Source organism: Aquila chrysaetos, chromosome 5 (genome assembly GCF_900496995.4).
Source record: "Aquila chrysaetos chrysaetos chromosome 5, bAquChr1.4, whole genome shotgun sequence".
Taxonomy (NCBI): Eukaryota; Metazoa; Chordata; class Aves; order Accipitriformes; family Accipitridae; genus Aquila; species Aquila chrysaetos.
This window is the reverse complement of record NC_044008.1, coordinates 49770676-49782882: the sequence shown is the minus strand read 5'-3', so window position 1 is coordinate 49782882 and position 12207 is coordinate 49770676. Positions and strand designations below refer to the sequence as shown.

Below are 12207 nucleotides of genomic sequence, written 5' to 3'. Positions count from 1 at the left end.
TGCTGATGTGGATGAATAGCACAGAAGGCAGCAACAGTCTGCACAAGTTCTCTGTTTGTGTCATCTGTTTGCAAGATGAGATCTTACTATGCAGTGTAATAGCCATCTTCATAATACCATATGTTACATAAGAAGTTTTAATGGTGAAGAGCAACTCTTAAGAAAATACAAAGGGCTTACACCGATTAATCCAAGAAATGAAATTTTTATAAAGTAGAATAAATTGTTACATAGCATAATGAACATAAATCTGGAAAGATTAAATAATTATAAAGTAAAGGTTAAATCTCTAGCGAGATAGCTCTGTAGAGACGTTTTTGGTAGTTTTATCTCTGTGAAATTCAGATACAGGCTCTCTTACTTTTTCCCTTAACTGGGCCGTTTATTCCTCACAAGAACCTCTATCAAGCAGAAACCTGCTTCTTGTATTAATACATTTTACAAATGTATTTTACCTGGAAGCGCTCAAGAGTCTGCTCCAGAATATCCTTTGTGTACTTCTTTTACAAAGGTACTTAGTCTAGTTCTACTTTTTTTTTTTTCCTTGCCATGACTTAGGAGTGATGATAAAACATTATCAACCACGTTGCAAATAAATCATGCTCGATTTGCATTAAACCCAAGGCAACAGACATATTAGCTTAATGAAGCGCAGGAACATTACCTACTGAACACGCGTACGGGAGCAGCCGTTGTTACGCAGCACTGCCTTCTGCTCGCGTTTCCCTCCCACCCTCCCCAGTCTCGGGGGTGAACGTGGTCTCGCGGACTTTGCTGGCAACACAATAATTAAACGCAAGTGAAAACCAGGGCAGCAAAATAAGTAAGAGAAACTTCACACGAGCCGTGCCCAAGCCACGTCTTAAAGTTTCCCTCCTGTAACGGCAGCGACCCGGCACGCAAGCTGATGGACTCCAGCCGCCGGCGCTGGGCCGGGCGGACGAGGGGCCGGCAGGAGCGCCAGGCCGCCGTGGGGCCCGGCCCGGCCCGGCCCGGGAGCCGCCGCCGCGCAGCCCAGCCCTGCGCTCGGGACGCTTGGGTGACATCTTTCGCTTTCTGCCTCTAAATAAATCACAGATTATTATTATTATTATTCCTCTTCAATGTTCCAGATAATTTCAAGGACACTGCCGGCCTGAGACTCCCCTGACACCACCTCTGAGGAGACCGGGCCCCGCAACGCACCTGCCGCCCTCACCCGCCGCAGGCACAAGCGCCGCCTACGCGACGGCCTCGGGCACAGGGGATAACACGGCCCCGCTCCCCGTTTATGTTTGAAGATTTCTTTAAGAAGTCACAGCCTCGCTTGTTTTCGGGCGGCCAGAACACGGCCCGCCGCCGCCGCCGCCACCGCCCCCCGCAGCAGGGCAGGGCAGGGCGGGGCGAGCGAGCGAGCGAGCGAGCGCGCCCGCCCGCCGCCGCTCGGGCGAAGGCGTTCCGCGCGGTTTGGGCCCGTCCGGCTTCCGTCCCAGATGATCCCTCCCCGCCGCCCGCCCTGCCCTCCCCGCCCCGCCCCGCCCCCGGCCGTGGCGTAGCCGGGGTCGGTTTCCGTGATAGCTGCGAGCGGGGCCAGCGCCGCTCTGGGTGTGTGCGGGAGCCCGGCGGGGGAAGCGAGCGCCATGGGGGAGGCGGCTCGGGCTCTCCGCCGTCCTTATTAGAGCCGCCGCCCAGCCCAGCTGGAGCCATGGACAAAGCCGACAAGGTGCGAGGGGCGGGCTCGGCGCTGAGGAGACCGTAAACAGCTGCGGCGGGAGGGGGCTGCGACGCCTCGGCGCCGCGGTGAGGGAGGCAGGGGGGCGAGCGGGCGGGGAGACGAGAGGGAGGGGAGCGCCGCGCCGAGACAGGAGAGGGAGGGGAGCGCCGCGCCGCGTCGCGCCGAGACGGCGGCCCGGCTCTGTCAGCCCCGCGTCTGTCAGGCCCGTCCCGTCGGGCGGCGGCCGAGCGGAGGGGTAGGGCGCGGCCCGCGGCCTGCCGAGCCCGGCGGTGGCTGGCGGGGGGGGGGTTGGGGGCGGAACGGGACGGGGACCGGTGGTCGTGAGGCGGCCTGCCGTACTTCCCCGCCGAAGAAGGGCCCCGGGAGGCTTCAGGCGGGGCGTTTCCGAGGCTGGAAGCGGGAGCTCGGCGTGTGTTTGCCGGGTTGGTAAGGCGGCCGCCGTTCCCCTCTCCCGGGGCGGGAGGCTGGGCGCTGGCCTCCCGCGAGAGGCGTCAGGCCGTGCCCGGCCCCGGCAGAGCCTGGCCTCGGTCTGGGTGGACTGGAACGCCGGGAGCGTCTCCCCTTGGTATTCGCAAAGGGATGTGAAGCTCCGGTTTGGCCTTCTCCCTCCTGTTCCTTCAGGCTTTGTTTCAAGCTTAGGGAATGACTGTAGTTAGTGACATTTAATTTAAACCTGCCAGGTCACTGGAAGAGACTTTTGCAGGCTTCTCGAGAACTTTGCAATGCGAGAGACGTGTCGCTCTTGTTGAAATACTGTAAATACCGGGTTCAGGTTGAAGTTTTCAGTGTTAGGACATAGCTGATGGTCTCAGCTGGTTAGCTGGGTGGGAAAGAGTGGGTATAGCTCACTGATTCTGTAAGTTGCTGGGTTTTTTTCTTCAACGTTTGACCTGGCTTTGTCAAGGCGATCAGTTCGCATTATTCTTAAGACCCTTCAGGCTGTAGGTATGAAGGAGCTTAAGCTGGGATTTACGAGTTCATATGATTTGTTACATATATGCAATAAAATGTTTCATTATCAGGAGGTAGTTCTAAAAGACATATCTGAAATGAGTGTTACCATCCATAACAATCTGATCTTACTTTTAAGCTTCTGTTTCAGAGGAATGTGTTGAAAATTCATGAATTACAGCTTTCTTTGTAGTTTTCAGCTTTGGCATCTGCAGGGGTTCTAATAGTAGGGTTAATCAATAAAACAACACAAGCTCCTGTAGCACAGTAGATACTGAGTAATAATGCACTATGTAAAGATAAATTGCTTTTCATTTTGTACATATGTCTAAGGAAGTTAGTGAATAGTATCTTATTACAGTATGGTGCTCACTGTGTCTTTCTTACTAGGTTTTTCTGGTGTGATAATGATTTTAAATTCATTTTTTTCATGCTTGCTTTTTTGCCTTCATGTAGAAAAACTGATCCTATTCTGTAAAATTTACATTAGTCTACTTTGTTGTACTTTTTACTTTAAAATCTTGGGTTTTGGTGTGGGTTCCACCCCCCACTCACCCCCCGCCTTTAGTTCATCTGTAATTAGTGCTGCAGTACACTTGTGAAATATTTATTTCTTGTTGCTTGAGCTCTTTGTTACCGGAGGTTCACACACATGCCCCTGTCAAACCATTCTCTTTTTATTTGTTGGAAATAGCTCATAAACACTGAGAATCATTGTGTTATTCACGGTGTAAAGTGTTGACTCTGTGATTATCTTAACGAAGTGCAATACTTGAACTTGGAGGTGCAGTTAAGCTGTTCGAAGCAGGAACCACCTTTTTTTTTTATTCTGTTTGCAGGATATCTAGTCCTCTTGCTTCCTTATCCACTAGTAAGGCTTCCAGGCAGATAAATAATACCTTATGAGTTTCTAAAATGATTCAACTATCTTGTTGCTTTTGTCGTCTTATTATACAGTAGCATCTTGATTAGGAGATCCCTAAATGCTGTGGGTTTGAACCTTTTGTGCTGTAAGAATTGAATGCCATCTCCTTTATCAGTGTAAGTGTTTGGTAAGGTTGCATCAGTTTTGGGTGCTGTTCCATCTTTTCTTTGATTTGGGCTCCTTTCTGCACCTGTATTGCATGGCATCTGATAAATGAATATTAAAGCATGCAGATGTGTGTTAAGAGTACTTATCCTCTTCTCCCCTTTCCCCCAGAATACTTTCTCAGCCACGGTATGGTAACTGTACTTGCTGATAGGAGTAACTACTGTGGAATTAGAACATGAAGGAGTAGGAATATTGTACTATGGTAAAGTATAGTATTTCAAGAGTAAAGGGGGAATTGCAAATGCTTTTGATGGGGAATGTATTTCAACAGTGTTTAGTGGTGTTAGCCCAGTAAATCAGTATCAGATGTCATGCACCAACAACATTTGGACACCTAAATGACAAAAAGATGTCACTTGTAGGTTGCCCTTCAGGTTTCTGTTACCTAAATTCTGGTATGACTTTGCTCATTATAATATGCTCAGTGGTATTTTGGCAGCTGACATAGAAGAAAACATAATAAAGCTGTTTAAAACTGATTATTTTATGATAGGTTGTGTTGTGATTTTTGTAGTGGATCTGGAAGTTTACTTCTGTCTGTGCCAGAACTGAAACTGTTGCCATTAAAAAGTCTATGGGTTTCAGCAGTGAAGTGTAGATTATTTTCCTACAAGAGATAAAACTCAGCGTGTGACCTCTGGCGTTCTTTCTATTGAGGCTGATTGTGGTAGAAAACTAAAGAGAAGCAACCTTCCCTCTCGAGGGTACTGCTGTGCTTTGATTTTACTAAGTGTTATACATTTCTCTTGCCCTGTGATTAAGACATTTGGTTCTATTAGTGCAGTTGAGAAATCAGGTGAAGTTGCAAAATCAGTGACCTGTGTTTTGTATTAGTATTGCTTAAAGACAGCCTGTTCTGCTTGCCTCTGCTGTTCTTGACCATTCAACAGTTGGCTTGATAATATGCTTGCCACAGAATTAGATCTAGATCACTGTTTTGTGCTCTTTATCCTATCCAATTTCCTTCAGTGTTTCTTACCCATGGCAGAATTTTCAACTGAGGCAAAGTAGAAAAGGTCAGTTTTCCTGTGCTATACATTTTGCATGTTGCTTTTTCTTGAACCTTGAAAGTGCAGAAGAATTTAGGTTTTGTGAGGGAGTTTTGTATTACCTTATTATAGAATATGTTCTCCAGTGAATTTAAGTGTTATTGATACAATATTTGAACATCTTAACTTTTTGATGACAAATTATTTATCATTGACTAGTTTCTGGAGATGAGTAAGCTGATCTACATGAGTGGTTTGTATTAATACTTCTAGTAAATAGGCTACAAAGCATTCAGATATTGCTATTTCACATTGATAGTGTGAGTTTAGAAGTTTGTACTGTTATCTGCTGTTAACTAGATAAGAGGATCCTGTTGGTAGGTTGCTTATCTTTGGACAAGCTTTGTAACTGTAAATATTAAATTTTATTTTTCCCCCTTTTTTCTAGAATATTCTGGTTTTGAGTTTAAACATGCCAACTTGTCATGTTCTGCCACCTGCTCATTTTCTACATATACGGAAAAATTTTAATACTTAGCTTTGTTATATTCTGACCATGGTACTTTCTTCTGTTGAAAGGGAAGAGAATTATGCATGGTTCCCTTATTGTGAGCTGGGGGAAAAGGGAAAGACTAACTTCATAGTATATTTGCTTTAAGTGTTGCATTGAAATTACTATGTTTAATCTAAATAGGGAGGATTAAATTTTGTGCTTTGTTAAACGGCCTGCTGCTGGTGTTTCCAGTTGGACTGCATATTTACCATTCCTGAAGTATCTGCCACTTAGAAGCAACTAATTATAGAAACAATGACTTCCATATTTGTAAAGTTTCTCTTAAAATAGATGAAATGTGACCTGTTCTTACTACTAAAATGACTTTCAAATTAAAAATTAAGAAGCAGAATTTAAAAAAAAAAAGTTTTGAGCTATTTTTTTATCTTACATTTGTGATGAGACTTCTTGTTTCCATACTTTGAGACAGCAAAACAGCTGATTTTACTATAGTCCTCTGAAATGTGGCATCTGTGTCTATTTTCTCACCCTGTAAATGGTAAGATTGATATCCAAGTGTTCTCTTCGAAGAGAGCAAGCTGACAGAGATTCTATTTAATGGAAAATGCTGAATGACATTAAGCTACAATGAACAAAAACTTTTCTAAGATTAAACATACAGTGCTATAACTATAGGACAAAGTTTACCAGTCTGTTCCTGCTTGTGTCATCTTCTGTCTTTGCAGCTGTTGATGACTACAGTAGCTTTTATATAGGAAACAAAGGATCGCTTCAGTATATATGCTGTCTTGAAAGAGTTGTAATTGTTGGACTGAAATATGTAATGAGCTACTGCAAAACATTTTGTAAATTGAAACTAGGGTTATCTACAAAAGAGACTTCTGTATAAATCTTGGTTTCTTTTGAAAGGGTGTGCCTCCATGAATAGGCGACTGATTGAAAATGTGATGTTTCAGCATGATTTAACCAAAGTCGATTCTAAATATAAATTTATCAAAGGTCAATTTCAAAAAAAGCTTTGTTTAGCTTTGATGTGAAAGGTTGAATAAATTTGAAAAAGTTGCACTCCAAAATAAAATTGTTTGGTCTTGCAATATTTGCCTTTAGATTGCCTGATCAAAAACATATATTACTTTATATTAACTATTTAGGGTCTGATCCTGTGTTTACTGATGTCAGTGGCAAAGTGCTAATTTTTTAGTGGAGGCAGGCTAGAGTAAATCTTAATACTGTGAGAGCACTTAGAGCACAAGTTAGTATCACAAGTGCCCTGTTGTAAGGATTAGGAAAAGTGTAGGAATGTTCCCCCAAATCCTTTAGCGTTTGACAAATCTTTCTTGTCTAATTCTTTTTGTTTGCTTGTGGTTACAAACCAGTGGCATGATCAGTCCTGTTAGTTCTGTTCATTTGCACTTGTCACTCCATTTGTACTGTGTGGATGAAGTCTTTGAAGAATTACATTCATACATATTTGCATGCACTTCATTTTATGTGCTTAGTATTTGCTTCTGAAACAAAATGCTATTTAAAAAAAGATCTCATGTCTTATTCTGGAGTTTAATTCAGTTGTCATTGGTTGCATTTTCCACTGAGTCTTAAGCATGTCAACATGGTATTTAAAAAAACAAATCCAATGAACTGTTTTATTTGGCAGTATTATTTCTGTATCTGGCCAAAGAAGCACAGAGACAACCTGTTAAAAGAAATAAGTCTCAGTGGAGATATTTTTTTGCTTGTCCACTACAATGAGAAGTTAGCAGCACCTTTACTACTAAATTGATAATTCTTTTCTTTTGCTTCTTGTTTCACTGTCTCTTCTCACACTATTAAGGGAATATTATTTCTGTTGTTCAGACAACATATTAGGAGCCAGAAGACCTTAAATGCCGTTTATTAAAAAGAAGAGTTACTTTGCCACCTGTCTTCATGAACCCTTCCTCCTAGCTGAGAAAACCATAGTCCTAAAAAATCTACTTAGATAACTTTGGGCAAATTATTTAGCATTGCTATTCTGTTTCCCTCAGGTGTCAAATGAAACCACTAGCCATCTGTGAAATGTACTGAAATGTCTGGGTAATAACATTGGAGAGTTAATTCTGTTTATATTTTGGTTAGCAATCTGACCTGACTTAGTCTATTTGTTTCCCCTTTTTGCTTTACGTTTAAGTTTACTGTCTTCATCTGAAGATACAGCCTATGTAAAAAGGAATTTTAAAGTATTTAGAGGGACTGGTAAAATACTATAAGGAAGTAATATATTGAAGCTAATTTTGTTTAGTTGGTAATACGCTTGAGCTGTCTTTCTGTTTTCTACCCTGAAGTGGAAATGGATGGAGCCTTGTTGTTTAATGAAGTGTATCAGTTGTGCTGAGTATTGTTTGTATTATGCTTGCAGAATGATTTTTGAAACACCTGTATTAAGGCTTTTAAGTTTTCAGTTGCTGTTCTGGGGAGTTAGCATATATACACATATATATATACACACATAGTGCCTACAGAACAAAATGCAAAATTTAAAAGCAGATGTTTGCCCTAAGTTCTTCTTTTTGATGAAACAAGTTTCTTGGAACCATTAAAAAAAAAACCCTCCACAAACCAAACCAACCTGTAGGTACAAGATTAAATTGCACAAGAAAACAGTGTTTAAGGTATAATGGATGTAAAAGACTTCTGAAATGCAGTTTTGATTCCTTGAAATAACAGACACTATCAAATTTCTGTAGGCAAAAAAAGAAATTAACTTTCAGATACACCCATAGATGTTTATGATTACAGGATATGCTGTATCTTTATTTTACCTCTATAGGTAAGCTAAATATGTTATGAGCCATACAGAAAATGGTAATTAAATAAATCAGCCAATTGTTCTGTCATACCCATACTTAATCATTACCTGTATAAGAGACTGGGCAACAGGAAACATTGAAGTTGTCTGTCTAGTTTGGGCATCTCTGAGTTGTTTGAACCTAGCAAAATCAAGCAGAATAATTCAAATGAAATTTTCCTAAACTTGTCAAATTACATAAGAGTGTTGTGTTTGTCTTTGGTTTTTTAATAAATTAAAAAAAAACCCACCAAAACCTAGAAGACGTATACTTGTATTTTTACTGGAGAGATTTAAATAAATAAAATTTTATCCAAAATACTTGGATGGAAAAGTAAGGTAGGGATTATCTTCACAAATTGACAAGAAATACTTTGCTGTGGCAGCCTTGCTGATGGGAGTCATTCGGTTTCTGCTTTGATCAGTTATATCTCCCTTTTTTTAGTACTTCATGTGAAAGACTGTTCTCTCATAATACTAATAAAGAATGATGATATAATATAATATCACAAAAATCATTGTAATGAGACCATTCTGCAAGTGACTCACCATTAAGGAATGATTTTTGTATTTCCGCATCAATCTCCCAAAATAATCTAAGAGCAGACAGCCAGACAGGAAAGACCTTTAAAATAGGGAATCTTGTCCCAACCTGAATCACAACTAAAATGTTTTGACTATTTTCTGAGCCAGTACTAGCAGTGGTTTATAATTAGTATCTTGGTTAAAGTTCACTTGACATGTTGCTGGGAGATAGTGACCAGGAGATTAGGAGTAGTTGTTTGAAAGTTTTCAGTGCTTCATTAAGAATACCATATTTGTAAAGTACTCATCCTAGTTTTACTGTTGAATTTTCTATGGATGTGTGTGTTCCTTTAATGTTTATGCCATCTAGTTTTGTAGGCCAGCCCACAACTGAATCTATTCTTAAGCAAATATTTTTGCCTGGCAATCTTGCAATAGCATGAAAAAAACCAACTTAGTTTTCAGGGAGGGATTTCAGTGTTGGTATCTGTTACTTATTACATGATCACTGTACATAAGTACTTGACAGTTTTTGGTTGGTTGGGTTTTTTTTAATGAGAAGTATTTATCTTCATGGTGCTGTGTGTTGAGGAGAATGCCTTGGAGTTTTGCAGAGGGTGAGTGAGTCACCTGGCAGCTGAGTGATGTGCCTGACTGAGGTCAGAGAGGAAGCTCTGGGATGAGCAGGGTGTTTGATTTGTGTTGCACAAGTTCAGTGCTGCTGCTGCAACTGCACCACAGCTTTTCCTCTGAATGTAACTTCAGGAGTTGGAAGAGTTAACGTAGAAGGAAGGAATGCTCGCCTACTACCTAGTGATCAAGAAGTTCATTTAGTTAATATGAAAGTGATTGTTCCACTGTAATGCAGACCTTGTTGCACAGCAGGTGGTGATGCTTCTGTATTGGTGCTTATAGCCATAAGCATTTTCAGAACAGTCATTAATAACCACTTTCTGACAAGGACAGGGTATCTTGTCACTTGCTAAGACATACTTTTTTCTCCCTGCCACTCTAGTTTCACTTTTATCCTTTTATTCATTTTTTTAGATGTTGTTTTCCTCTGCTGCTAAAACTTCAGGTCTGTTATGCTACAATTTTATCTGTAAATGACTGATGTTCTTACTAAATAAGCATATCAAAGCAGAGACTCATTTTGTTGGAAGGGACACTTCTGCTTTCCCAGCACACTTGTGACAAGTCTAATCGCAGAGAAGCTTCTCAAGAAATGGTTAAAAATAATCATGGACTCTCTACTTCATGATTTCTGTGTTATTTCCCCCATTTTGTATCATTTTTTAAAAAATTCTCAGTTCAATTATAAACAAGCTTTGGCCTTGGTTACTGTGGCTTGCAGAATGTCCTACCATCAAAGTTGTTAAGGATCTAACTTTGATCTCAAGCTAATACTTGCAGACATCCTGCAGACAATGGTCTCCTATCCTAAGCAATGTTTCACTTATAAACACAGGAGGAAGATTTCTAAAGTTCATTTTACTAAGGTGCACAGTATTTGGAAAAAGTGAGTGGTGTTTAAATAGAAATTATTTGGTGAACTGGTGTTTACAGAAAATGGCTAATGGTGAAATCTGAGCTAATACTGCATAAAATCTCATGAAAGAAGTATGAATTGGCGAATTTGATAATGGAAGGGTAAATATAAAAACAGAGGCAGACACTTTGTATATAATACTTTTTGTAGGAAAAGTTTGATTCCAGTGGTACAAGTCATCTAAATAGCTGTTATAGAATGATTGTCTTTGCAATTACTTAGTTTGAATGTCATGTTTGGAGTTGGAAAAAATGCATTGAGCAAAATTTTTCATTTAACTTCTGAAATTGACAGGGAATTCTAATATTACAATCATAAGTAATATGTATTGAAAGTACTTCTGTGTTATAAAAATATAACGCATGAGTCACTGGTACTTATGACGATTTAATAGTGAATATAATACTTTATATGAAAGTTAGGGAGCTTTTACAGTATCAACTATGGTTTTTGTTTCCCTCTCCTGGAGTACATGACAGCAAAGTGCTTAAATACCAGTTGGTTTTCAACTCATTTGGTGAATTACAGTGTAACTCATGCTCTCAGTAGTTTACTTGATGATTCTACCTTTTGCTCAGTAATTAAATTTTCTTGTATGTAAGTGTGTCAGACTAACTAAACAAAGATCCAATACTCTGCATGAGTGGGCCTTGACCTCGCTTTTTCTAGTTCAGTCTGATATATTAAAGTACCTACTCATGAAGTAAAAGTAGCTTTTCTTACTGACTGGGACAACTGTATTTTCAAAATATTTTTCAGCTTGCCCTTCCCACCACCTCCACCCCCTTGCTGCTAAACAAATATGGGATCTTATTTAAAAAAATAAATTTTGGGGACTTTCTAAGTAAGTTTATAGATTCAGATATTGGACAGTAAGGCTGTCTCTGGATGGATTGTGGATTTGACACAGAGCGAGGACAAGGGCTGGGAAGTGTGTGGTAGATGCAGGACTACTTGCCATGATATTTTCAGAACTCCCATTGTTTAACTGTTTCTGCTCATGTGGATGTTCCACAGGTAGTGGCAAGGATATAAGACTGTCCTCAGCACATCAAACCTTCAGGTTCTCCTTTTTGTAAAATAAGAGCATGTCCTTGTACAGGTTGTGTTGCCTTTGGAATTCTTTCTCAGACAAATGGAAGGAAAAAGTTTCTGGAGTCCTTGCTTGCTTTAGAGAGAATCTTCCTAGAAATTGGTGTTATATGAGATGTTGATGTGAGACAAGTATAATTAAGCTGAAATCTTTTTACAAAAAAGATCCTTTTTGGCTGAATGTAACTTATAATGGAATATAGAATTTAAGGGTACTTTGGATCTGCTGTTGTCTTATTAAACAGAGCATTTTTCATTGTTTTAAGTATTTCATGTATTCTTAGTATTTAAGTATTTTTATATATTTTCACTGTTAAAGATCCAGCTATTCCGTACAAGACCAAAAGTGAGGGTAAAAACAACTTATAAACTGTTGAGGATACCTTTGGGACTGGGGGAGATACTTTTATTTGAAAGTGCAGTTTAAAACTTATTTCTAAGCAGTCTTTAATGCCTTCTTCATGGCAAATTTATTCATATTCTTTAAATTGTGCAGATGGAATTTGTGTATGTGGTTCTTCTGTGATACACCATCTATTTTTGCAGTAAACCTATGGCTTACTGCTGAAAAATCTTTTTTATAATTGGTTAGGAACATGGTCAATTTTGTAGAGCAGGCCAGGCGTTACTACATCTTCCATATGTTGGTTTCACTTAGGAAAGCCTACACAACTGTGCTCCACCTACAGTGCTAATTTGATTTCTTTCTGTGCTCAGACTAGTATATCCTCTGCAAGATCTGAACTTCAGTCCCTTTTAAATTAATTAGTGTTTGTATTGCACTTTGAAAATGTAAATGTTAATACAAATGCTAAATGTTGGTGATCTGTATTACACTTTGTGTTGATTGGAAGGATGTAACAAGCACTTGCCAACTGTTTTCCATCTCTTTCAGTTTACTGCAGAAATCCTGTAGTCTGTCATCCATTTGCCTGCTATTTGTGGCAATTACCATA

At 40.1% G+C, this 12207-nt stretch overlaps 1 protein-coding gene across 2 annotated transcripts in view; it reads left to right on the top strand.

Annotated features, from left to right (window-relative positions):
- The first annotated feature begins 1505 nt into the window (after positions 1-1505).
- Positions 1506-12207, top strand: part of SECISBP2L (SECIS binding protein 2 like) — a 31598-nt gene continuing 20896 nt past the window's right edge. For both annotated transcript variants that reach the window (XM_030014767.2, XM_030014766.2), the window contains exon 1: positions 1506-1702. In XM_030014767.2, coding sequence (XP_029870627.1) covers positions 1685-1702 — 18 coding nt within the window. In that variant the 5' untranslated portion in view covers positions 1506-1684. The remainder of the gene's footprint in view (positions 1703-12207) is intronic.